Source organism: Hippoglossus stenolepis, chromosome 10 (assembly GCF_022539355.2).
Source record: "Hippoglossus stenolepis isolate QCI-W04-F060 chromosome 10, HSTE1.2, whole genome shotgun sequence".
Classification (NCBI taxonomy): domain Eukaryota; kingdom Metazoa; phylum Chordata; class Actinopteri; order Pleuronectiformes; family Pleuronectidae; genus Hippoglossus; species Hippoglossus stenolepis.
The window spans coordinates 1,977,724-2,005,027 of record NC_061492.1 but is presented as its reverse complement, the minus strand read 5'-3'; the positions used below and the strand labels follow the sequence as shown (position 1 = coordinate 2,005,027).

Here is a 27,304-nt window from a genome sequence, read left to right as displayed (position 1 = left end):
CGGAGCATCATTGCATGTATAGATTCATATTCTCCTAAATAAACTGTGTGAAACAGAGAAGACGTCATTAACAGAAAATAGATCTTCTCCCGAGGACGTGTGCTCCCCAGTCCAGATGTTTGAAACAGCTGCAGTTCATCACTTCAGGGATTTCAAGATGTAACTGTGACATAAATCAACTAATCGGAGTTGTTGTGTGTTTTACTTCTGTTGAGAAGCTCCGATCAGACAGAACTTTACCATCAGAGACGAAGCTCCGCTCCCAGTGTCACCAGAGCAGCAGAGCTGGAGGTCAACGAGCCTCATTATCATCCCGGTTGCTGTGCAACACAAATTATGAAAAACCGCCTGGAAGAGATGAAAATTATAATTTGCCTCTACGTGGTAATAAAGATGTTGAAAAACAACCGGCGAGCAGGTAGTCGGTGGCAATTTGCCTGCGTGTTTCTGAAGAAACGGGTGAGAAGCTTGTTCTGAAGCTGAGGCCGAGGGAACAAGACGTCCCACCAGGGAACAGAGTGCATGTGTAAAAACTCTTAATGGAGCCAGTTAAAGCAGCTCGTCTGCACAACAGATGATGCAACGTGTCCTGAGAGCTGCTCCTCAAATATGCTTGAACAGGTTTCCTGTTGTCAACAACTATAAACTTTATTTTTTTCTTTCATTCTGTTGAGGGCAGAGGAACTCAGCAGCAAACTGAAGCTGCGTTTCGACCACAGACGATAAATAGAGATGGACGACACATCTCCAAATCCTCTCACTCTCCAGAGAGGAAGCTGAAATATCTTGCTTAGAAAAATGCAAGGTCCCGCCGATACATCGACCAATCACGAGTCAGTCTCAGCTGTCAATCATGACGTTTCAACCCCTTTTTTAATATCATCAAATAACCAATTAAATCCAAACTAATCAGGAACATTTCAAACAAACATCAGTGAGATAAGAACTAACCTTCTTTGATTCAAATCGATTTGATGTCTACTTTGAATCTTTACTTTGGCCCATGTCCCATCCACTAACATGGAGGAGGCTCATGACCTTCACTGCAGCCAGCCACCAGGGGGCGATCAAGATGCTTTGGCTGTCATGTCGTCCATCTTTATTTATGAGAACTATTTTCAGCCGCGGACTCGAGTGAATATTTCCAGCATCTCAGTCAAAATATACTGAACTGTGTGTGTGTGTGTGTGTGTGTGTGTGTGTGTGTGTGTGTGTGTGTGTGTGTGTGTGTGTGTGTGTGTGTGTGTGTGTGTGTGTGTGTGGCTCAGAGGAACATCAGGTTTTGGATTCACACACTCAGTCGGATGTTCCCTGTTGTGAAATGTGTTGGCAACAGAAACACAGAATATTTCCAGGTCTGTGTTTTCAGTCCAGACTTCGTGGCCTTGGCGTTTTAAAAAATCGTCATGTACTGTAACGAAAGAATTTAATATAAAAACTGTGCCGACTGAAGTGTAAAACGTCACTTTCTGTCACGAAGCCCAAATCTTTCATGAACAGGGAGGTTCTCGTGAAAAACTGCCGTCCGGGGCTCCGCGTCTCGTGGTCAAGGGCCGAGAGCAGCCGGTGTCCTGCCAGAGAATTCAGAAAAAGCCTTAAATTTCCCAGACAAGGGAAGGATTTCCACAGGACTGCAGGTTCAAGAGTCCAAGGTAACCTCTCCTGCTCCTCCTGCTCCTCACTCCTCCTCCTCACTCCCACACCGCTCCACTCCGAGGATCCGCCGCACAATTAAAAGCTGGCGAACGCTCAAAGACACTTTGTTCGGAAACAGCTACGAGGGAAGGAGGTGATGTAATCCAGGATTATTTTACAGCATCGCACTGGATCTACAGATGTTTTCATTGAGGACCACTTAGGAACAAGCAGAGATTAGTTTGAGGAGGTTCAGGAAAACTTCATGTGTTTTATATGCGATACAATAAGCTGTGAGCCGACTCTTAAAACCCTTAATACGTATGAAAGTAGTTTTAAAGCTGCAGATCTTTTAATTGGCCACTGATAAGATAAATAAAAACATATCTGATATATCACGTCTTATATCGATATTATAGCTAAGTTTGATTTTATTGCAGCTTGTTTCTCGAAGAATTCAAATTAGTATTTTCCCTCATTAATACCCAGTAATGACGGATTTTAGAATCTTATTTTTAACATATTAAAAAGGTAGAACTGAAATATCACGTAAGTATTCAGACATTTAGTGACGCTGAGACGACGCCTACATACCTCCGTCATATTAAATATAGCCCAGCTTGGCCACATTCATGACTTTAGTAAGGATTTGATTTGTATACCAGTGTTTATCAGTTGCAGAACCCTTTGCCGTGCAGTAACAGCCACTGGGTCAGTAGGTGGTGCTGCAGCGCCCCTACTTCCGGCATTCCTTGCCCACAGCTGTGACACTGAAAGTTACCTCTGGAATCTTCTGTTTCTCTTGATCATCCGTTTCTCCACCTGTGGTAATAATTAAAATTTACTGGACATGATTAGGAAAGACTCATCTGTACAATTTCAAAAAAAATGTTGTCAGGGGGCGGATCCAAGAAGATCTGGCGTTTTTTTGACGTTTTCACCCATTTCCTGGAGAATAATTAAAATAATGAATGAGACATATGAAGAAGACTGACATGTATGATCGTTTGCAGCTTGATTGAATTCAAGGGGACGGTCGGTTCTTGACAATCCAGCTCTTTAACGTTAGAGGTCTGGAACAACTACGACTTTTAGCCTCGGCCAAACTGAGCAACCAGGGGGAGCCTCACGTTGGTGTTGTTTTAGGTCCGCTCAGCTTTTCCCTCAACCCTGACCAGAGTGCAGAGATATCCCAAAATGTAAACCTGGTCCAGAGCGGTCAGGACCTCAGACTGGGCCAAAGGGTTATCTTCCAACAGGACAATGACCCGGAGCACGAGACAACACAGGACGGGCTCAGGGACGAGTCACAGCAAATATCCTCGAAGTGATTCAATCAATCAAACGTCTCTGCAGAAACCTGGAAATGTCCTCATCTCACCAGAGAGGATCTGCAGAGAAGAGGAGCAGAACATCGAGGTTTGAAAAGCTTTGGTCTAACTCCTAAAGGCTCCTAATACTTCTGACATCTCAGTTTCTCCACATACGTCAGAAAGATCAAAGTTTATTTTAAGTCACATTTATCAGTCAAAATATCATATATTCACTCCTCTTAGCTCTGGTTTGTTCTCCACCATCATTTCCATCATTAAAAACGCCGGTGGTTGAGTTTGTTCTTGGTGGTTTTGTGTCCGTCTGAATGAATTTGTGTTTATTGCTCCAGTTTTTTTGTTTCCCTGCTCACAAACAGAACTTGTGTTTCACCCACGTCTGTTTGTTTGTCAGCAGGATTTCACAAAAACTACTGGACGGATTTCCACAGAAGTTGGTGGAAGGATCTCGACAACGTTCCAGGGAATTTTTTTTTCGTTTGGACGAGCACCTGCGTCACAGAATCTCTCCTTTTGTGTTGCTGTTGTTTGATTTCAGTTTAAATTCTGTTGTCTCTTGTTAACGAATCCTTCCGTACATCGATATGATTCCAAAGAGTTTCAATAAAACTCTTATTTCCTTTAAATCTGAATTCAAAAATGTCTCACCTTTCTATTTCCTTTCCAAATAAACCTCAGAGGTCTGAATGACCAGCTCCACTGAGATGAAACCTTTGGTTTTCTCGATACGTTCAGAGGACGGATCTGTATTGATGCTAATAATCCATCAGCCCTCCTGACCTAACCTTCGCTCCACCTCTGGGCACAGGCAGCTGAATATTCACTCAATTACTGCAGTAATAGGCAGCAGGCGGATGAAAGCGCCGGGAATCCAGCTCCTTCTCCCCGTCCGTCATTACTGCCGGAGGAGCCGGAGCACAGAGCGCCGACGAGGCACATTCAGACGTGATTAAGGAAAGAAATTTAGGCAAAGGATGAATCAGCCTGCATGCAAAGAATTTAGACTCGGCAGAAGCAGAGGAACCCCACGTCAGTGCAGATACACTGTCCGCACACGTGACACACACAAACACAAACACACACACACACACACACGTTTCCCAGTCTGAGGGGGAGGGCACGTTTATCTTTCTCTCTCTCGCTGGTCTCTGTGCTACTGGAGCAAAGGCTAAAGGAGAAGAGAGGACACGAGAGGGAACACACAGTACTCCCTTCACTCAGGATTTTATGGAAAGGAAATAGTCCTGCTTCGTATCATATAACATCAGGCTGTAGTGTGTGTTTGTGTGTGTGTGTGTGTGTGTGTGTGTGTGTGAGCGACTAATATGGCAAATAGAATTATCAGAGGATAATTGAAGTAGGAAGAGAAAGAATCCAGGAATCAAAACAAGTATTCTGTTTTTTCAAAAGGACCAAAAAGCTGAATGAATGAATCATCGGAGGAAAAACCGAACTGAATCCTATCAAAACTGCGTTTCGTGTTCTTTGCTGCCGTCTGTGTGGTTTGTGTACGTCATGATTAACGCGATCAGAAGCTCCTCGTAAACAAACGTGTAGCGGCTGCGAGATCAGAGCGAATCATGTTTTCATCTGCGTTTGAACTGATGTGGAGGCGTGAGACACGACCCGAGGACAATAACATGACACGTCAAACACGTTTTTAAAAATTCTGCTCAGTTTACTGATTCATTCCGGGGTTTCACATATGCACCTGTACGAGATGGAATGAAAAAAGACAGGTGACATGAGGCAGGACGACCTCACAGCTGAGAGGAGGTGAAAGGATCAAAGTTGGAAATCCAATCTGTGCAGAGACAAAGCAGATAGAGACACGTCCCAGCGTCTGTCACTGCAAAGGTGGATTCACATCAACAACACCCACACAAACACACACTAATGGCAGTAAATTATAAATAATGACGGTGCCTTTAATTGGTGAGTTGGTAAGCGAGGCACTTGGTTGGTTAATGACCGGGGTTTGTTATTGTCTCTGTACAAACGGTGTATAAATACTCACAGTATTATGTGAAGGTTTGTTGCTCAGTACTTCTGTTACTGTGTCAAATGAGATACAGGAAAGTGTGGAGGTGTGCAAACAAAAGGGTTTTCATGTTTGTATTGAAACAAAGTAAAAGCTGCAAGAACAGCTATGCGTGCGTGTGCGTGTGCGTGTGTGTGTGTGTGTGTGTGTGTGTGTGTGTGTGTGTGTGTGCGTGTGTGTGTCTGTGTGTGTGTGTGTGTGCACCTCAGATCTACCTTTCTCTCGCTCCTCTTTCTTTCTGGTTTGTGAGCTGATGTTTTGAAGCCTCAAGTTTAACACTTTGTTCAGCGCCATCTTGGTTTTTTTAAACCAGAACTAACTATATTTGGAAGAGCTGGGGGGGGGGGGTGGAGCCTGACTGACAGCTCAGGGACACTGCACACCCACCTCCACCCATTGGACGGTACTAGCTGTCAATCACACTGTGGTATCCCCCCCCAACACATCCGGTGCTTTATGGTCTGTTTGACTCTAAATGATCATAATTCACTAAATGAACATCAGCTGTTTTGAAGAAGACTTGAAACTAGAGACTGAGACATAAATGGAAAATGTTTCCTGACGTTATAAAGTGAGAAGTAGAATCATGTTCTCATAGACTTCTATAGAAACTGTCAGTGGAGTCGCCCCCTGCTGGTCAGAGAGAGAAGACAGGCACTTCTGCACAGGCTTCACTTTCCGGACCCGGTGTCTACGTCTGTTTTCATATTCACTCTGTGACCAAACATGACTTTTTATTGCATTTGATGTTTGAATGATGCATTTTACTAACTGAACAAAGTGAAACAACCCATCAGGAGTGGTGGAAGCAGGCGATCAGCAGGGGGCCACGGAAAGGCTCTGTTCTCTATCATGTTTTCATTCAGAATCGAATATAGACTGAAGTGCTAAGGTCCCTTTTGCTTCCTGTAGAGAGGCCTCAAGTATCAATATTTATATTCTATTGTCTTTTATGCCCTTTGCTTAATAAAACTGTACAAACACACACACACACACACACACACACACACACACACACACACACACACACACACATCATCAGAGGTTGGAACAGGTTGATCAGCAGGTGCCTGCAGCAGATGTTGGCCCCGTCACGTGAAGGGTTAACACGGCCCTGCTCAGACAACAAACAGTAGATGCAGGTTTTTCTTATCTTCATCATCACATGACGGTTTCCTGTGGATCCCCCCCCCCCCGACAGCTCACGACCCAGAAGCATCAGGACTCTACATGAGATTTTTATATGAATCCGTCATGTCAGTGTGTTTATCTTTCATCTTCCTCATTTTGATTTACTGGGGTTTTTATTGAGAGCATAAATCCTGCTGGTGGACGCAGGGTGTGCTCTCCAGCTCCTTTTGGCTCCGGCTTGTTTTTGCTGTGTTCCATCTCCTTCAATCATTAACTCAGACGAGCAGAGCAGAAATAAACCCTTAAGGTCCAGAGGTTCGCTTCACAGCAGCACGTTTGGTTTTCACTGTATGATACAGATCTGATGGAGACAAACGAACAGACATAGTAATATTATTGGATTCAGTTTTTTAACAACATGTTTCTGTTAAGTTTCTTCCTCCTCCTCTTCCTCTTCCTCCTCCTCCTCCTGTGCGTAACGCCGCCGGGCAGCTCTCGGAGCAGGCGTGGCCAGTGACGTCTCCAAACGGGCCAAACCTTAAACCTGGCACGTAGAGCACCGGAGAGGACGCGAGGGGACATACTAACGGGACACCGGGCAGGAGGGGACTCTCGGAGGAATAACGCGGAGGAATACGCGCCGGGCTCATGTGGCGCTCGTCTCCACTTTCACTTTTTACGCATCGGGGTTTTTCTCCTCCTGACGCAGCAGCGGCGCAGAAAACTGACTTATATCCAACAGCTGCACAGACACACCATCGTCTCTCATCATCCTCTGCATCTTTATCCCCAACTTTCCCGTCCAGAGACACGTGGAGAGAGTTTGTCCGCGGTGCGTCACGGAGGAGAAGTCGTGTCCAGTCCGACAGGTGCAGCTCCGACCTGCTCCTGCTTCGACAAGCTGTGATTCACTCCACAGGTGAGAATCACATCCTCTATTCCCACTTTATTATCTCAACTTCACGTGGCAGCTGAGCAATAAAGTCGTTATTAACCAGCAAGAAATGGGCAGAAAGTGTCATCACATCAAAACAGGTGTGAAAATGTAATTAATCCTCAGAAATTAAAGTTAAAAGAAAAGATTATAGAAGGTATTTGAGGAGTTTTATGGGATTTTATTGCTTTATATTCTGATATAATCTGTGAAAATGCAGATTAATGTTTACTGAATATTAATTGACACCATAAAGATCTACAGTGACACTGTAAAAGACATCAGCATGTTAGAGGAGCTGGCAACTCAGCCTCAGCACAAAGTCCATTTAGTGCAGTTGTTCCAGAGCTTTCATCCTCTGCAGATTTATTTTAAGATTTAAAACTGATTCAATCACAAAGAGAAAAATGGCTACAAAAGCAGGAAAGTCTTGATTTGTACATTTTGAAGTTTTTCTTTGTCTCAGTCAGAATTTAGCTTCACTTTAATTCCTCTGATGAGACAATGGAGACGTCAGATATGAAGCGAACTCCCTTTGTCTTCCTGCAACATCAGTCTCATCGAAAAGGAGAAGTCAGGATGAAACTGAGCGTGCACCAGCAACACGGAAAATATTTTAATTTTTAATTTTTAATACACACGGCCCCAAGATAAGAATGATTTTAATGCCTTTTAAATTGCAATACAACAATATTGTGAATATTTTTCATTCTATTTCTACAGAAAAACTAAACCCAGAAAAAAAAGGAAAAGTCAGATAATTAAACTTTATCAAAATAGTCCAAATGTAGTTTCAGATCCGTGTTGTGGAAGAAACTCAGAGTAAAAATATTGTTTTTTTCTTGTCTCCTCCAATAAACCAGCTCTTATTTGTGGATTGTGTTAAAAGGTTCAGCCCTAATAAGGATAAATGCTTCATCTGAGATCCAGCTCCTCTGCTCCGCTGCTGCAGACGCTTTCTTCACTAAATCACATATTTTCCTGCAGCTGATTTTTATCCCAGATATTTAAAAAACAACTTTGTCAGGTTCAGGCTCCTGCAGCGTCCTGGTGTGTATTTGTTGTTGTGTGTTTTCTCCACGAGGCTCCTGCAGACTCTTTGTGTTCCAGACGGTGGTCCTTCACAGTTTATTACAACGTTGGCATAGTTTGACGTTTGGTTTCCACTCTTATCTCTTGACGCCACTGCAGATTATTTTATCGCATCAACAAAACGCAGCCTATCAGCCGCGGCTCCTCTGGCGCGGCGGTGGAAACCAGGGAGGATGTTGGACTGTCAGCCTCCTCTCCGCAGCCTTGAGACTGTTCACACTGTAAGAAGAATCTGGCTGTTACTGTAAATACCAGATTCCTTTTCCCCTCTGGAACAACCGAGCTGTGGGGGAGTCGTGTGTGTGTGTGTGTGTGTGTGTGTGTGTGTGTGTGTGTGTGTGTGTGTGTGTGTGTGTGTGTGTGTGCGCGTGCGTGTGCGTGCGTGCGTGGAGGAAGTCCTGCCTTTACCATAAATAAGAAATTGGACTTTAAGCACATCCCTTCCGTTCTCCGGGTTTCGCCCACATTGAAAAGAATTCCTCCGGCCGGCGCCGAAAACTCAAGGTCACGCCGCTCAACAGTCCCCCCTGTGGAACAGTCCCCCCCCACCCGCCCTCCCCGCCCCACAGGTCCTCCATCACGGGAGATACCCGAGAACAGAGTGTGACTAAAACATGGCCGAGGCGAGAGCTCCACATGTTTGTTGGGTGTTTCCAGGCAGGTGAGGCGGCAGCAGCGAGGGGGGGGTCATGCCTCAGTTGTTGAGAGTATCAGGGTGTAACCACAGGAAACATGGTGAGAGCAGTTTGCCGGGCGGTTTGGTGGCAGGTGGCAGCGGCTGCTTCGACAATCTGATGTAATCTGAAGACAAGAGTTTTTACATGAAGCTGAGTTGGATGAAATGAGTTTGGACTGATTCTACCAGCTGCTTCCTGCTGTTCAGGGACGAGTCCGGGGCTTTTACATGTCAAACTTGCTCCTCGTCGTGTTATTCTCTCCAGTGTACGACGCCTGAAACGATGCCTGGAAAATGAACAGTTAGATTCTCTCTCCTTAGTTTCCAGGGGTCCGAGTCTCACGGACTTTTCTTTGTCTAATTCGATAGTAACCTGGAGATCGTCAAAAGTTACTTAACACCTTTTTATAGAACTTTACATTTCTGACACGTTTCCATTCTGCCTGTGAGAGAGAGAGAGAGAGAGAGAGAGAGAGAGAGAGAGTCACTCACTCACTCACTCACTCACTCACCTTTAGATGAAGTCCAGTGTTTCCATCGCAGGAACCAAGGTCGAAATTAGGACTGAACTCGTCTGTTGAACGTTGGGGAGACGGGAGAAACGAGGACACATGTCACAGCCTGATGTGAGTTGGTCAGATAATCAGGTTTCAAGGTTTCAAGGTTTCAAGGTTTCCTTTTGTTAAAATTGTTTTTCGCTGAGAATCCTGAACTGCGTCAAACAATTAAGCCTTTCGAGCAACTTATAATAAGTCAGTAACAGAAGTAACTCATCGCTCAGTTAGGACTGTTTGTATAAGTGTGCGGACTAAGAGAAGACTAAGTCCAGCCAGCGATTTCCGAACTCGAACCTGAATATCACGGCATAGTATTTACAGTTGGTCCCGATGGGTCGGGTGTCCACACGCTGCACTTTGTTCTGCCGAGCTTCTTGTGTTGTGGTGGAAACTTGATTCCATGAAGCTGAACGGGCTCGTGAAGAGTCCGATATGAAGTCGAGCAGCAAGTTAAGACGCTCGGTTAAACTCCAGTTTCCTCTTTTAACAGTTTTTAAGTGTCACCAGAGACCGAACGCCCGCTTTCGATTCAGCCTCACGTGCGGGTGCAGCTTCGGTCGTACTTGTTTACTGTCGGTACACATGGTGTTTTGGTTACGGTGCCGCACCGAGCCGTCGCCTCATGAGCAGCATGTGCCGTCCTGTGTGCAGATCTGAAGTGGAGTGGAAACCTGGGCTCACGTCCCACAGTCTGTAACACGAGACACGGTCGTGGGGACGGCAGGGGACGGGGGAGAAGACAATATGACAATGGACATGAAGGAAAAATAATCAAGTGATTTTTAACCTTGAAGAAATCTCACCGTGTGTTTTAATTGGAAAAGTTTTGCACCGTCTCAGATATTGATAAAAGTTTTCCTGCTAATTCGTTCACATGAGAAACACGTGGACCTGACATGTGTCTCGGATCCTCATTAATGGAGTTAACGAAGTTTGAGCTTTTTGAGGAAACTCTATAATGTCGACTTATCTCTTATCTCCTTTAATAGAAATCCGTTCATATCGTTTAAAAGAATACAAAATAACAGCATTATGAGTCTTTATAACGTCTAAAAGTTGAATTTCAAGTCTTCTTCAGCTGATGTTCATTTAGAGTCAAACAGACCATAAACCTCTGTATTGGGGGCGTTGATACCGTGTGATTGACAGCTAGTATCGTCAAATGAGTGCAGGTGGGCGTTGTAACTTAGCCCTCAGTCAGGCTCCGCCCCCTGCTCCCCCAAATATGGACGGATTTCCACGAAACTTAGTGGAAGGATGAGAAATGGGTCAAGAAAGAACTCACTACATTTTGGGCTGGATCAAAACAAAAGGGCGGATCCATCATTCACTTTTTTGTATATTGTAAAAATATGTTTTTGGTAATTTTCACGGATTTACCAGAGAATAATTCCTGGGAATAAGGGAAGTTCTGGTTCGGCATATTTCACCGCGGCCTCCATCTCGCCCAGTATCTTTAATTTATCTGTAAAAAGATTTCACTGTGAGGTAGTGATGTGTAAAAAGATCTAATTCATGGTTTAATATGAAGCTTTAATTCCCAGTGATTAGCGTTGTATCAGTGTGAAGGGAAGAGGAAAGTAAGACTGAAGTCCTGCAGCAGACGGGACGGAGCTGACAGGCAGACGGTGCAGCAGCAGCACCAGTGACAGGCGACAGGTAAAATTACCTCAAATCCCGGCGACGCCGTAATCATCCTGTCGGTTCTGCTGCAGCGTCTCGGCTCCGTCCGGCTCCTCCCGCTCCCGTGAAGCCTGTCGACCTCCTCAATTCACCTCCTTGTCGTCTTTGTGAGGCCGACAGAATGGAGGAGCGCGGGCCGGCTAATGGTTTGGCCGGGGGTCTTTGTGTTCGGGTATGTGCTGCCGGCCGGGGGGTGTCGGTCTGAGCCGAGGGGCGTCCGCATCCATTTATACACACGAAGCAAAGAGGTTTTTTAAAAACACAGGCCTGCAAACTGTGCTCTCTGCAGAATGAGGATGTCTTTTCAGTCAGGACTCACGATGTTCTCGGGGGTTACAGCGTGACAGTGACGTGTTGTTCACAGGACATGTCTGGAGCTCCGCAGCAGATGGAAGTGTGGACGAGTTTCTTTTTTGTGCTTGTGAGGACGTTGAGACTTTGACCTTCTGACTTTGACCTTCTGTCCTCCAGAGGTCACGGAGCTGAGCTTTGTCGTGTGAGAGACGGAGACAGATCCCGTTTATCTGCACACGGTTCATGATGTAGTGCTCGTTTGTTTGGACGAGATGTTGAGATTCATGTCTGATAATTGAATAAGTTGAGTTTTCTCCGCAGTGTAACATAGTTCATGCAACAGTAAGCAACAGTAACTCCGTCAGAGGCTTTTCATGTTTTTGTTCGAGCCTCGGTCGGCCTCACTGCCGTCCGAGCGAGACACACACGCGTCTCCCTGCGTCACCTTGTCACCGTGACGGAGGCTGTGACAGACAAACGCTGCCTTCACGACCCTGGACTTCTCTAAACATCACCTTGAGGAGGAGTTAAACGTCTCAGTCAGTTTTACTTGACTTGTCCCTGTCAGATCTCTGGTTAATGTCCGACCGAGCCGATGAACCATTAGATAAAGAGCAGAAAACACATCAGATACAACGATTCCACGAATAGGTTAATTGGAGCCAGATTGATATATTGGTCGATATTTAACAGAGTTTGTCCACATTCTGACCAGTTGTCTCTTGGACTCAAAGATGCACTGGTTAGATTTCAGAGGCCAAGGGTCAAAGGTCACCTCATATTATACTTTACCTCACAGTGGGCGTGCAGGTAAAGTTCCTGGTGAGACTTTAACAGGAAACACTGTGATGGATTCAGTTTGGTGAAGTCGGCCTCACCTGCACTGCAAATACATATTGTTGGAGCAACTTAAAAATATTTCTGCTGGTAACAGACAGTTTACATTTAATTTGAAAAGCTTAATTGATTTGTGTGTGTGTGTGTTCGATGTGTGTGTACCCATCGAAGTCATTTTTCAGGTTAGTAAACAACTTTCTTTTTTCAGTGTTTGACAAGTTAACTTCATCAGACTCTCAAAGCCTAGAACATTATTTTATGCAGCATTTGAAATAATGAATCTGCACTTTATTCATAAAAAGCTAAAATTGAGCCGAAGTGAGTGAAATGATTCTAATTGAAGGTTTTTGCAGTTTTTGTAAAATAAGGTCGAAGGAAAATGTAAATTCTAATGCAAAAATGATTCCTCATGTGAAATCCAAAACTAATATAACTTTAGATTTCTGTATAAATGAACCCACATTTCCTGAGACTGCAAAACTTTATTTTTGCAACATGCAAACGATTAATTATCCTTAATTGATCGGCTGACAGGAAACGAGAAGGAACCTGACACAATCGTCTACGGTCGAACGTGAATCCTGAACATTGCACTCAGGGTTAGTTTGGTTGTGTTGTAACTATTTGGCTTCAAACCTTTAACATCCTGGCTCACTGGTGGATTTCAACTCGCGTGTTTGTCTGGTAGAGAATCAGAGTCGACCTAAACTTTGAGGAATGGTCATTTTTAAAGATCAAATCCGAGCGATGGCAATAATTTCCATTTAATTGCCATTTTGCCTCAGTTACTATCTTCGAGAAACAGTCAAAGTTGAAGCATTTATAGTCGTTATAATATATTTTCAGTTTGTGTAACTTTAGACAGATGCCATGTATTTTAACAGGGAAGGCAGTGAAATTTCTAAATGTAAAGATAAAGGAAAAACCAAACTGTGAACGGGCTCTCTGGCCCGGCTGCCTGGTTTATAACAGGTTTACTGGCAACGTGAATGAACAACAACAGACAGACTGTGTCCTTTGACCGTTTGTGGCCTGTCTGGTTTACCATGGACGGCTGCCACGAACACCAGTCTGTCCAAAGCTCAACCCTGGGCACGGACGTCCTGACTTCACCGCGGAGTCGCTGGTAAAAGTCGCCCTGCCGAGCCACGAAGCCTGAAGACGTGAGTCACTCTTCTCTGTGTCGTGTCTTGATGTGTTGTGCGTTCGTTTTTTAGCCCGAGGATGTTTAATGTCAGTGATTTAATTAAGTCATCGAGGCTCCGAGAGTTTAATTCTGGCAGAACAGAGAAAATATTCAGCTGTGAAATGTCACCCAGACAGTTTGCAGTTATTTTGACTACATTTATCACTATTACTGTGCATCTTGTGTTCTTCAGGATTCACAGGCCGACCGTATAAAAGCAGAATCCGTCCGTGCTGATGCGTCATTGTTTTATAAACCTTGATCCGCTCGTGTTTAGCGCTCGCGGCTCGATTTTCATGGACACAAAAACATTTTCATTTTGCATATCAGTGGATTCTATCTGAACCTTGTGAGAAGACACAGAAAATTCTTTCCTGTCTTTGGTTTGTGACGTCGACGTTTGGTTTGCGTCTGTTTGAGCTGCAACGACGAGACGGACTTTCACAACTGGACTTCGTTAAATCAATAAATCTAAAGTGCAAAATTCTGTTTATCTTAAAACTACTACTGCCACAACTACTAGGGTAGTATAAAGTGTTCATATAAAAGTAAATGGATCAAATTTAGATAAAAGTTTATTACTTCCTCGAACCTGCTGCTGTTTGAGTGAGTTGGTAAAATCAAGGATAGGGTGAAACTGGAAAAACTGCTTTTTTGCCACTAGGGGGCAGAAGAACTCCAACAAGCTGAGGGAGCCACAGTCTTGACACATTATCGACGTATATATGACGTTATATAGAATAAATGTGTAAATCTAATGAGTCCTAAACCACTGCAGCTTTGTTTTACACCCCCTAGTGATCAAAAGAGCACGATGCAGCTTTGAAGGTTCTGGAGTTTCGAGAGGAGGCGTCCCTCTGGATTCATGATTGTTTTCCAGACTTTGATTTTCTGGTCAAAGCTGCTTCTCCAAATCCTGCAGAACCAAAACTCTGTCGTTTTATCTTTCAAAGGACAAATCAAAGGTGAAGTTCATCACTCAAAAATACAAACTGGGACACGTTCCGTTGTCCCTGCGTTTACGGTACAACAAGCCGATGTGTTTAACATCAACACACGATGGACAAGAGATATCTGGGTCACTCGCATTCATCTGGAACGCCTCTAATCACCTGATCGAGCCGGTCACAGGTTCAACGTACGAGCTGCTCGTCCTGTTCACTGGTGTGGGGACATGATCGATCTGTGCACAATGACACCGTCCACATTCAGGTCAAAAGTCTGCTTTTCTTCTCAGCTGTGTTTATTCTGTTAGAAGTGACACAGTTATGAGGAACACGGTTTGTATGTAACTACGAATAAGGGTGAATTGTTTTGAAAAAGGCCACTTCGACCTGACCTGTGCGAAAAAACATGTGTTTATTGTTGACGCGATTGACCTCCAGCTGTTTGCTGTGTCCTGTCCGGTCCTTCCTCACTTCACAACCAGTCATAACCTCTAAAGAGAATCTGTATCTCTGCTTTTCCAGCTGCCGCCATGACTCCCTCCGGGTCCACTCTACATGCATTTATTTGTTCTTTGGTCTTTTCAGGGTCCATATCTCTCGTGAACATGCCCACAAAGGCCCAGTTTCTCTACCAGGTGTCTAAGCCCATTCTTCTCTTTTGTGGATTTCTTCCTGCAGGTTGAGTTTCTCCCTGAAAGTAAAGCAGCTTAATTATCTTGAAGTCTTTTAAGATGGAGTGGGAGATTGTTCCAGCGTCACTATAACAAGCTGGACTGTTGTTCTCGAGAAGGAGCTGAGCCAGAAGACAAAGGTTTTGATTGACCAGCTGATCCACGTTCTGACCATAACCTACGACAGCTGATATATATCGATGTCTCAGTCTCACTCAGGAGGATCCGGAGGAAGCTGCCGGAGAGAGCGATCTCTGGTCAGACTTGTAATGCGACCCCTCACCGGATAAGTGGCAGAAAATTGATGCATTGATTTTCTGTCCGTGGAACAAATGTTCATAGATTAAACTGCTGATAAAACCGAAAGCAGGAGTGTTTCTGACATATTACAGCAGGTTCTTGTCTCGTGTTTGAATCCACCAGCAACGTGCAGCGCTTCAAACACAACCTAAGACCCTGAGATATCTGGGGCCCCTGTTGTTCTGATACCTGCATGAGAAGCTCCTGAGTTCCTACAGTGTGTCTGGAATTGTTCCCCACACGTGTTGTCCTCTGTCCTCTGATCGTGATTCACTCAATACAAACCCCATTATCTTGTGTTCTGTGGTTTCTCGAGGGTCCTTGAATACTAGAAACACTGATTCCTGGAAATTCACAATGAGCTGCACTGAGTCACAACAGCTCAACACTGGGCGACAATCTGATGCAGTGTAGACGACATTAAGGAAAAACGATAAGAAAAAGGAATTCTCTTAAAACTGTAAAATGTCACTTTTGATGCGTCATCAATGAAGCAGAAAAGGTTTGGACTCTGTTGTCATGGTTTTACTCATCGCAGTATTTGTGTCCCTCTGCTGCAGGACTTGTCTGCAGATGAAGATGCAGTAGAGGAAGCGGCTTCGTCTTCACCCTCACGGTCGACACCCCCGGTCAGTTCCCCCTGACATGGCCTCCTCCCCTGAGCTGGACACCGACCATTTACCGCTGCTCCAGCTGCAGGAGGTGGACTCCAGTAAAACGTCCGAGAGGCCGAGCTCCCCGGTGTTCCTGCCCGCCGTGTACAGCCCTCCGCTGGGCATGGACAACCACACCATCTGCATTCCTTCTCCGTACGCAGAGAGTGGCCACGAGTACAACCACGGACCCCTGACGTTCTACAGCCAGCCTGTGCTGAGCTACGCCAGACCGCCCATCCCCGAGAGCCAGGCGTCTCTGTGCGCCCCCCTCAGCCCCTCGGCCTTCTGGCCCTCCCACGGTCACACCAACGTGCCTTCACTGACTCTGCGCTGCCCTCAGCCGCTCGTCTACAACGAACCGAGCCCACACGGACCCTGGCTGGAGCCCAAGGCCCACGGCATCAACTCCAGCAGGTGGGATTACTGACACTGACCCGTGGATGGAAGTAAAACACAGGTTTTATCTGAAAGGTCGTTCTTTACTCTGATTGACGGGTATAATAATATCTTAAGTGGTAGTTGAATAGACCAGATGACCAGAGCAGGACCTTAAACGATGCTGATTCTACTAACTCGTGTCTGAATGGTTTGTCTGTGGTGATGCTGGTTGCAGCTGTTCACCTGTTTATTCACAGATTAGTGACGCTCGACTCATTTCACACAACCCGAGAGAATCAGTCGTCGTGATCGAGTTGATTCAGAGTTTATTAGTATTGACACTTCACTTCCTTGGGCCCTTAACAATACAAACGGCAAGTGAAGCCGATGAGATGAAGTCTTCTCCAGATACGATTTGCACAGACAGACAGACAATCTGGGATTATTGGACAGATAATAATCTGATTGTATAATGGTTGTACACTTACAGTCATTGGAATCTTCTCCCTGTTAGAATTCCTTATTCCACTGTCAGTTTTCTGATGCAGTTCTCAACTTGTCTGAAATGCGGTTGTGGAGACATGTTCAGCATCACGCTGCCTGTTGGCGACTGATAGCAGGTGAATGACGGCTCAAATCCAAATGTCAAGTTGTCCCCGTCTCTGTTCTCAGAGTCTGTGTTTCTTATTGCAGCTCCATCATCAGCTGTAACAAGCTGCTGGGGACCCGAGTAGAAGAGGGGGGGGCGAACTCCTCGTCGTGCTCGTCTGCGGGGGGGAAAGCCGACATGCACTTCTGCGCCGTGTGCCACGACTACGCCTCGGGATACCACTACGGCGTGTGGTCCTGCGAGGGCTGCAAGGCCTTTTTCAAGAGGAGCATCCAGGGTACGAGCTCCTCCTCTCCGTCCCATCACTGATCCCTTCTTCACCTCCATCCATCAAATAACTCTTCTCTTTCTTTATCAGGACACAACGACTACATCTGTCCGGCCACAAACCAGTGCACTATCGACAAGAACCGGCGTAAAAGCTGCCAGGCCTGCCGTCTACGGAAATGCTACGAAGTGGGCATGATGAAATGTGGTAGGCCCTCTCTCGCTTCTCCACCAAGTGGGATCATGGGAGTTGTAGTCTTCATTGCAGTCATCTTCTCAGAAGTCAGAGATTTGTGATTGGGATGATTCTGGATATGACGGGTTATGACTCCACCAAATTAAATGGACATTAGAGCTGCCAGTGTTTTGTGCTATCTGTGTTTTCTCAGTTTAGAAAACATATGGAATCATCTGTTTGTTTTGTTGTCTCTCTCCAGGTGTGAGACGTGAACGCTGCAGCTATCGGGGACCTCGACATCGCCGTGGCGGACCTCAGCCTCGGGATCCAACGGGCCGGGCTTTGGTCCGGGTGGGGCTCGGCCCTCGAGCTCAGCGGCACCTCCACATGGAGACGCCTCTCGCCCCCTTCGCCCCGCTGCCTCAGGCGACCCACGTGCACCACTCGGCCATGAGCCCGGAGGAGTTCATCTCCCGCATCATGGAGGCAGAGCCTCCGGAGATCTACCTCATGGAGGATATGAAGAAGCCCTTCACCGAGGCCAGCATGATGATGTCCCTCACCAACCTGGCAGACAAGGAGCTGGTGCTCATGATCAGCTGGGCCAAGAAGATCCCTGGTGAGATCAGAGCCGTCAACACAGTGTATATAATAAGGAAACGCTCTGAGGTTGTATTTTTATCCTTTAGATTGATTTTTTTCAGATTTTTTTATTGAAACATAATATAGAAAACATTTTTGTTCCATGTATGTTCACCTTCCATGTTCCTGTGTGTGCTCCTCAGGGTTTTTAGAGCTGAGTCTTACAGATCAGATCCACCTGCTGAAGTGCTGCTGGCTGGAGATTCTGATGCTGGGCCTGATGTGGAGGTCGGTGGATCATCCTGGAAAACTCATCTTCTCTCCGGACTTCAAACTCAACAGGTGAGAAAGAGCCACAAATCACAGACATAACCCCCGAACAATGTTTGTCTGTTAAACCGTCTGTTGCCTCGGATCTTCTCTTTCGTATTGGGAGGAGGGAAAGTGAAAGAAAAAGTCGTCTGTGAGTCTCTAACATATCTGGATTCGTCAGATAAAGAATTATTCTCCTCGAGCAGAGTCCTGAAAACACATTTAAAGGAACAAATTAAAGGAAAACCTTGTGAACTCTGGAGGATGTCCACAGAATCGAGACTTTCTCCAGAGTTTGTCTTCATTCTGCTGAGGAGATCACGTGTTTACAGAACATCCTCACCGGCGTCAGCTCGTATCACAGAAAGCTCTCGAACCTCTTTTTCATCCTGAGATGATTTGACTTGTTTTGTTTTTGTGTCCATGCCCGCTCGCTCGCTGGGAGTCCTCCTGATAATTCTCACCTTTTACCATTCTCCTTTTACTCTGGACTGGCAGGAGAAACTCTGCAGAACTTAACTTCAGGAGATTACCCAGAGTTCGATGCAGCTATAATGTGGAAAGAAACGTCTAGAAAACTCAAGCACGTGATCTGCTTTTCAAAATAAAATGGCTAATAAATGTGCGGTGCGCACCAGACCGCAGCCGCCGGCTCCGCCCCTCTTCTCTGGGTGGAGATAAAACGTCGGCAGCTTCTGTTGTTTCTCACACTGGACGAAGGAGAACTCCTGAGTCTCGTGTTATTCCTGTGATGGTGGTGACGGTGTAATCTTCCCACATTGTTCCACCGTGATGAGCTGATTTCACACAATAAACAGGGAGTTCACTCAGACCTTGAGCGGTGAAGATAGGGGAAGCGTCATATCTCTGACTCTTCCTCACCTCCGGCTCGTTCTACTGCCAAAAATCTTTTATCACTCGCTGTTCTCCACCACTTCGACCTTCAACTTTGGCCAGACGACGCTCGGCTCTGTCTGGCGAAGCCGCTTCACCCTTTGTATTCATCGCGGTAAAACAGGCGGTAATTAAGGTGCCACTTTAACAGCACTTTGTATTTCCTCCTGTAATTAGTCGGCAGCAGCAGCAGCAGCAGCTTACGAAGCATTAAGGTGAATCGTGTTCTCTGTGGAGTCCGAGGGGCGGAGGAGCTCAGATTCACATGAGTGGGTTAGAGCTGTTGTTTGTTCAGCTCGTAGACGTGTTTGTACGAACATATCAAACATCTACGAACATCTACGAACACAGGTGACGTGCGATCACTTTTATCTGTGTTCTATACAGATCTCTCACTTTGAAACTTATTGTTGTACAGTTCAGTTGTACAAGTGCGAGTGGATGTTGCAATGCAGCTAAATGTGCGTGAGCATCTTTAACACTCTTTACCTCAACTTGCTTTGTGTAAATTTAAATGTCAAAGTTCATCAAACTTCAAACTCACCTGGTTCCCATGAGATAACCCACTTTTTTTGTTGAAAAACACCCTTTATCATAGTGTTAAATACAGTTTATATCACATCCCTCCACAGAGTGTCAAGAAAATCTGTTCAACAATGTTTGCTTAACCATGTTGACGAACAAACGTCCGAACAAACAAACAAACGGACAAGCATACAAATAAGCAAACAAACAAATGAACAAACAAGCGGTACATTTTTAACAAATACATAGTTTCTATATTAAATAAAGGATCAGTAGTTTCCTACAAACAGCTGCTCACTGTGGCTTTTAGCAAGCGTCACTACAACCGGAGGAAACTCAGCGTTTGTTCTCTTCACAGCAACACGTCTGTGCTCGTGGGAGTCGGAGTAAACAACTGTGTGTAAATTCGTATGAGGGAGAAACTGATGATCTGCTGGTTCCACCTTTCCTTCACCACGGAAACTGTCACTATAGACTTACATGACCTCGGTGTGTTTTCACAACACAGCCTTATTTTTCACGCTGGACTCGTTTCTGTCGCGGTCGCCTGTTCTCCTCCGACCTCAGGGGGAAAACATCACGGATGCAAATCGCCTTTTCACTTCGTTCTCCTCCGTCAGGACACAGCGTCACATCGTCTTTCACCGTCAACTCATTTCATCGTTTCCTGTGTCACCGTGTAAATTAACTGAAGTTCATGTTTTCCTCTTCCAGCCAATAAACACTTAGATGTTGTGAATATTAGGAATCAGAGAGAGGATGGTTCTGTTTATTTGATTTATTAGTTTATTTAGCATCTTGGATGAAGCAGCAGATTGTGTTTTCAGTTGTGTCTTTGTGTCTTTGTGTGTGTGTGTGTGTGCAGGGAGGAGGGTCAGTGTGTGGAGGGCATCATGGAGATCTTCGATATGCTGCTGGCCGCCACGTCTCGGTTTCGCGAGCTGAAGCTTCAGAGGGAAGAGTACGTCTGCCTGAAGGCCATGATCCTCCTCAACTCCAGTGAGTGGGAACTAAACCATTTCACAACAGAGACAACACCCGTCACACGGGTTCATTCTACACGACGCAAATCTGACCAGAACTAAACTAAACTAGATTCAAGATTCAAAGATCTTTACTGTCATTATACTTCTCTCTCTAGTCAAGATACTTGTGTATAAAAGTGTAAGAATGTAGAGAAATATAAGCACGAAAAACAACAAGTAAATAACATAGAGAGAACAGAACAAGGTCAATTTACAAACCTGAAATATGATTATAAAGTATAAATATAGATTATCTCTGTCAAGGAGGTTATGTTTTCACCCCTGTCCATTTGTTTTGTTTTTTAAAACTGAAACTGTGGTGGGAGGAAGTGGAAGGGGTCAGAGAAGAAGATCGGGATCAGGATTTTAAATTTCTCAACTTTCACTGATTTCCCAGTGAATAATTCAGAAATCAGGACTGAGATCTGTGCGTGTGTGAGAGCTGCTGCAGCCTGGCTGAGTTTGGTTCTTGCTGGAGGTCCGAGCACTTTGGTTATATCATTTCTTTATCTTCACTGTTGTGTTGAATCCTGTTTGTTTGTCCGTGTGTTAATCTGTCAGTGAGATAATCCGGAAAACCCCACTGGACTAAAATCTGGTGCAAAGTTCAGCCACAGTCCGAGGAACAACTGTGACGACACAGTTTATAAAGCTGAGAGCGTTTTTTACTCTTGCAGCCTAAAATCTGTTTATGAATCTCTACTAAAGTTTAACTTTGAGCAGTTTGTGCTAAATAAAGTTGTAATTATGTGAAACCCAAAAATCTATAATCATATTTAATGGCTGAGAGACTGAAGGGAAATATCACAACGTATTTCCTGTTCGTCAAATCACTAATTCAAAGGAACTCACCTGCTCTCAGCAATTTGAGCTTTTCTACAACTTCACAGATTTAAGGTTCAGAGACAGGTTCCGTGGATCACAACAGACATTTCACAACTTAACCTCCTTTTGATGCTGCAGGTCACAGTGTCCCAGCAGGGACGTCTGAGTTCCTCCCCAACACACACACACACACACACACACACACACACACACACACACACACACACACACACACACACACACACACACACACTGTTGACTCTGCTCCACTGCAGCTGGGGTGAAAAAAAAAAGAACAAATTGTGCAAGAAGTGAAATCGAGTCTGAAAAAGTCAAATGAGCAGAAAAGGAATTTTTTTTATATTTACGATTTTGGACGGGTTGGACGTCCTGGTGGTGGGTGGACAGCTTTGATTTACTGCTCCTCCCCTCTACCGCCCCCTGGTGTTCCATGTGCAACCTCCATCACAATGCCGTGCAGGGTCTGTGAGGAGTTGGTGGCCAGATGTTTGTTACAGACGTTCCTGGAGTCATAGCTCAGCTCCTGGGAGGACGACTCAGTGTGGGCTGTCTGTTTCAGATCTGTGTACGAGTTCCCCTCAGACCGCCGAGGAGCTGGAGAGCAGGAACAAGCTGCTGCGGCTGCTGGACTCGGTGATCGATGCTCTGGTCTGGGCCATTTCCAAGCTGGGGCTGTCGACCCAGCAGAAGACGCTGCGCCTCGGACACCTCACCATGCTGCTGTCACACATCCGCCACGTCAGGTACGGACGGGGAAGCAGCAGATCTTTGAAATCTGTTCGTGTTCTGGGATCTTTATCGGTAGAGTCTCAGAAACGCTGTGGTGTGAAACAGGTTCATGTTTAAACACCTCAAATCTGATTGATTTATATTTCTTGGATGATACATTTCAGGTAAAGTGACTTTTCAAAGAACCGGTTGCCTCATGAAACATGTTCGTTGCCTCTTGAACATAATATCTGTCTTTAGGGGATTTCTTTTAAATGTTGACCAGTCGTCACTTGAACTCAAAGATGAACTGATTAGATTTCAGAGGTCAAAGGTCAGGGTGACCTCTTCCTCTGGTCTGCAGCGTTTGAGAAAATCCAAAGAAAGACAGATGAACAGATTTAGATCTACAAGTAAAAGTACTGCATTCAAATTTAGTATGTTACTAAATGTATTTAAAATGTCTTCTAATAGATAACCAGATCTTTCTCCTCTCTACAGTAACAAAGGCATGGACCACCTCTCCACCATGAAGAGGAAGAACGTGGTGCTGGTGTACGACCTCCTTCTGGAAATGTTGGACGCCAACACATCAGGCAGCAGCGGCAGCGGCAGCAGCGGCGGCAGCAGCAGCAGCAGCAGCAGCAGCAGTCAGATGTCGTCCTCCCCGAGCTCGGACATTTACTCTGAGCAGCAGCAGTACCCTGCACCTCCGTCTCACCTGCAGCCCGGCTCGGACCAGACCGACCACGCCGCCGAGCCTCCACACAGACCATCCGACGACCCGAACCTGGACAGACACCTGCAGGCCGTGCCGCTCCAGTCCACACCTCCACCTCAGAGTCTGGTCGGGACCCACATGGAGAGCAACGAGTAAGTTCATGGAGGAAACTGCTGAGTATGTTCATCTGGTCCAGACGAGTCACTTCATTCAATTCACCTCTGGTTTTGTCTCTGCTCCCAGTTACATCCACCCAGACCAGTGGTCGCTGGACGCTTGTGACGGCGGCTCCTGCGTGGATCCTGCCGACTGCAGCATCTTCGATCAGGTTATTCTGGGATCCACGTTGGAGGGATGACGGGACAGAAAAGACACTGAACTGTAACAGCTCTCCATCCCCCAAAAAGAAACAAACAAAACACACAAAAAAAACATGAAAACACAAAGTGCTGTTGTGAGGTAAAAGCTTTTTTTAGTTTTTCTCTCGTTGAGATGTTTTTAGTCCTTAGGAGAAAAAAAAAAGGTCTTTCTTGATCGAATGTATATTTTGCGTGCGTTAGATATTTCCTGTGAATGTGCACGACAGCCGACGTTCCCGAGGACGCGGCTGCTGAACCGCTGCCAGTCAGTTTGTGCTCTTTTTGATAAACAGTATTTGTACCTCCTTTTTCACCTCGGTGTCACAGAACAAGCCATTGAACCATCCGACGTGCACCGTGCACGTTTCCATGAGGAGTGTCAGTCGTGTCTCCTCCTCCTTCACTACTTCTCTGTGTTTGGTGTTTGAATCGGTGCCTGTTCAGGATTTTTCTACTCTCTGTCGTGGCCTTTTAAAGAAATGACTGTTAAAATAGCTTTTTCTGCTCGTCTGGTTTAACGAAGGTCGAGGTTATTCCACATCTCGTGGCACAGCTCTGATGTGTTTGGCACCAACAAAACTTAGGCTGTACCTAAAATGTAAAGTTATAAACCTTAAAGCAACACTATGTAACTTCTGAGCAACAGCGCCCCCTGCAGAGAGAAAATGAGTGGTGAGTGCAGCTCTGACGCTTGATATTACCCATGATCCTCTGCTTCCTGACCCAGAAGAGCTGCTGCTGCAAAAAATCCACCAAACTCTGTTTAGAATTCTTCATGTTTCAAAGTTTCCTGCTGAATATTGGAGATAAACTCTGGTTTTTAATAACTTCAGAGTGTTTTGAACTGATCTTCAGCTTCACTCTTCAGCTGCAGCTGGTTGTGACAGTTGAAGCTGTGACTCTCGGCCACTTCTTCTCTCAGGAGATGGAACCCGCTCACCAGAGTTCCACAGTGTTGCTTTAACAAACAGGAGGCGTCGTGTTCTTTGCTGTAATTCATGAATCTTCCTCGGTGAATGAGACGGAAGGAAAAAGCTGAGTGTGAGCGTCTGTCCTGCTCGTCCTGTCGTCCTTGGCTCTGTCGTCTTTGGCTTCACGTCCTTCAACAATTTGTCTCTTCACGCATGTGAAACCTCCTGTTTGGATTCTGTTTGCTGTGGTTTCCTTTGGATTATTTTTCCACGTTCAGCCAAACAAACTGAGAAGCTGTAACTGTTCCATGAAGATGCTTTTTGGACCAACAATCATGAGCGGTGCCACTTTTCTCCAGCTTTAGCGCCAGATTATCCGCTGGTGACAGACATGTGCACTATTCCCTCTGTCCTGGTGTCGTTGTTGTACATGCATGAACCCACACAAATGTTTCTCTTGACAGTTTGGACACAACACACACATCCATCTCCTGGATCTTGATGTTTCTGGTTCCTTTTCTGTGTCGACTCCAGCGATACAGTGAACACACGCCAGCGAATCATGGCAAACACAGTTTATTGTCAATCAATAACAACAATCTATACATCCCATAAATAAGTGTTCACAAAATAAATCAAACTTTACACACGTTCTTCTCGTTTGTCTGTGTCGTGTTTGGTCGTCTGAGCCGAGCACGAGAGATTATTTACAAATTAGGATTAAAAGTTTCAAATCAAACGACACAAAATCCTCTGATATTCATATTAACGTTGAAAATGAGCAACATGAATGATTGTGCATGTTCACGGCTACATTCAACAAAGAATCGCTTACATTCACCTCCTGCTCAGAGTTCAGGTAAATTCCACAAGTTCAACACCAACAACAACAAGTGTTTGTATTTGTGTGTTAACGTATTTAATGTTTAATTCCTGGTTTTACTTCCCGGGCTGACATGGAGGATTCTGGGTGGGTTTTCTTTGGAACGTGTGACGCTCATGTGATATTAAAATCACACCAGGGCTGCACGATATCAGGAAAACATGCGATGACATTGTTGAACGTTGCGATGACGATACGAGTATACGTTGTTCTAGTCTTTCTGCTTTGCACAGCTAAGGGTCTATGCAGACACTGAAAATGAAAAGCGTTATTTCCATTCCAACAACCTGGTTTTATGGACGCAGGGACCACAAGGTTGTTGTTTGGGCCGTGAAAAGTTTTATTCTTACCGGCTCCTCTCTGACTCTGAGCCAAACCCAGTGAGCCGCCATCTCCTCCAGCTCCAGATACTTTAAACTTTACAAATTCGGTTGTGATGTGTCCTGTCCATAGACAGACAGAGAGACAGAGAGACAGAGAGACAGAAAGAGAGAGACAGAGAAAGAGCGAAAAAGAGACAGATCAAGACAGAGAGAGACAAAGCGAGAGAGAGAGACAGAGAGAGAGAAAGTAACCAGTGTGAGTGTTTGTGCTCCGTCACCGTTCCCTCAGGTTGAGAGTCTGTAATAAAGAAGCTACGTAATTCTTTAATCTCTAATTTATAATCTGGGGCGGGGCTCCATCTGATTGGTCAAATATATTGACGGATGCAGCGTGTAAGGCACATTTTTTTTATCACAGTTCACGCAGTCTTTCACGATATGTATCTTTTTCGATATATCATGCAGCGCTAGTTTTCACAAGGTCTCAAAAGGTATAATGTTTGCTTAAAGAACTTGATTAGTTAACACGACTGATTTATCGTGGTTGTGTGTCAGTTGGTGTTTCTGCCCCCTTGTGGTCAATCGTTGTTGAACGCAGCTTTAATCTGAAACACGTTCGGCTCTTGACTTTTATGACCATTTACAATAAAATATGTCCTCGTTTTTTTTACATTGTGTGTTTGTGGCACTCGAACTATTTGAACTTTATATTAATCTCAAACACTTATTCGTACACAAAGCAATAATTTGCGTTATCTCTGTATCTGAAGTTTGCTGTTATATACAAAATCCATGAAAGGTACATCGTTATGTGTTGGCTACAGAAAGGCTTCAGTGCAGAAGAGTCACTGCCATCGTTTAGCTTTTTAAAAGCTCCGATGTTGAAAACGTTTAAATCTCACGACCTCTTTTCACTTCTGTACAAAAATGTGCTTCCAGCAAGTTTCTGCCTTCTGTGAAAAATCAGTAGAAATAGCTGCAGTGGTAGAAAACGGCGAGTGAACTTCTCAGCTTCCGGATGCTTTGGTAACAACTGCTCTTTATCCTTCAAACTCCAGACGGCTGGGGACGTACAAAATATAAATATCAAAATAAATCTTCAGGTACTTGTTTTTGTGTGTTTGAGACGTTCAGTGGGGACGTGACGAATCTCCATATAAAAACCACACTGCTTTGTAACATGGCTTCGTTTTGAAGAACTGTAGCGTTGCACAGATAATAAATATACGATTTTAAATACACCAATAAAATTTAGAGTCAAATAAAAAACATATCGAGGCCTTCAGACATGAAGCTGGTGGGTTTTTGTGGGACAGTGTCTCTGAAGTGTCCTTCTGGATTTCAACCTGAACCGGGGGTGGTTGTCTTTCACGCCTGCCGTGGTCGCGGCGGTGCTCATGTGGGCGGGGGGCCGTTGGTGTAGCGCAGCATCGGGTAGAAGGAGCGGGCGAAGTTGTTGGACAGGGTGCAGCTGTAGTCCTCCTCGGACAGAGGAACCAGACAGGCCAGAACCAGCAGCAGCAGGAAGAGCAGGTGCAGGGGGAAGGCGGCTCGAAGGACCCGGAGGAAGAAGGGTCGGCGTGGGGGGGGATCCCTCCGCTCCTCCCTGCACGTGGACAACACAGGTTTACTTTAGTTTAAACTGGTGTCGACGGCTGTAAACCAAACCCTGATCCCCAAAGTGGTAATAATATGTCACGTAAATCTTTCACAACTATCTCCATGGTAAAGAAGTGCAGGAGGAACGTGGGAATGTTCTTAAAACTTAAAAACCTTTTAACTAATTTACAAAAACTCAAAACAGACGTTAC

The 27,304-nt window shown here is 45.2% G+C and overlaps 2 protein-coding genes across 5 annotated transcripts in view; one reads left to right on the top strand and one right to left on the bottom strand.

Moving 5' to 3' along the window:
* Nucleotides 1–6,680: 6,680 nt before the first annotated feature.
* LOC118116422 (estrogen receptor beta) lies at nt 6,681–24,940 on the top strand. Of its 3 annotated transcripts, none has more exons than XM_035168100.2 (10): nt 6,681–7,057; nt 15,876–16,385; nt 17,043–17,236; nt 17,318–17,434; nt 17,664–18,023; nt 18,190–18,328; nt 20,583–20,716; nt 22,148–22,331; nt 22,798–23,169; nt 23,261–24,940. In XM_035168100.2, exons 2-10 carry the CDS (start codon nt 15,961–15,963, stop codon nt 23,373–23,375), a joined length of 2,040 nt encoding a protein of 679 aa, XP_035023991.2. In that variant the 5' UTR covers nt 6,681–7,057; nt 15,876–15,960; the 3' UTR covers nt 23,376–24,940. The 3 variants fall into 3 exon arrangements, with proteins under 3 accessions (XP_035023991.2, XP_035023993.2, XP_035023992.2); XM_035168101.2 differs by lacking the exon at nt 6,681–7,057 and adding an exon at nt 13,291–13,374; XM_035168102.2 differs by lacking the exon at nt 15,876–16,385.
* LOC124852625 (nesprin-2-like) overlaps nt 24,848–27,304 on the bottom strand; it is a 40,703-nt gene continuing 38,246 nt past the window's right edge. For both annotated transcript variants that reach the window (XM_047341785.1, XM_047341786.1), the window contains one exon: nt 24,848–27,099. In XM_047341785.1, coding sequence (XP_047197741.1) covers nt 26,889–27,099 — 211 coding nt within the window. In that variant the 3' untranslated portion in view covers nt 24,848–26,888. The remainder of the gene's footprint in view (nt 27,100–27,304) is intronic.

Excerpts from the sequence above, each read along its gene's own strand:
- LOC118116422 (XM_035168100.2), top strand. The coding sequence starts at position 15,961 with ATGGCCTCCTCCCCTGAGCTGGACACCGACCATTTACCGCTGCTCCAG. Across the intron at positions 17,237-17,317 it reads TTTCAAGAGGAGCATCCAGG|GACACAACGACTACATCTGT; the intron begins GTACGAGCTCCT and ends TTTCTTTATCAG. Across the intron at positions 18,329-20,582 it reads CCGGACTTCAAACTCAACAG|GGAGGAGGGTCAGTGTGTGG; the intron begins GTGAGAAAGAGC and ends GTGTGTGTGCAG.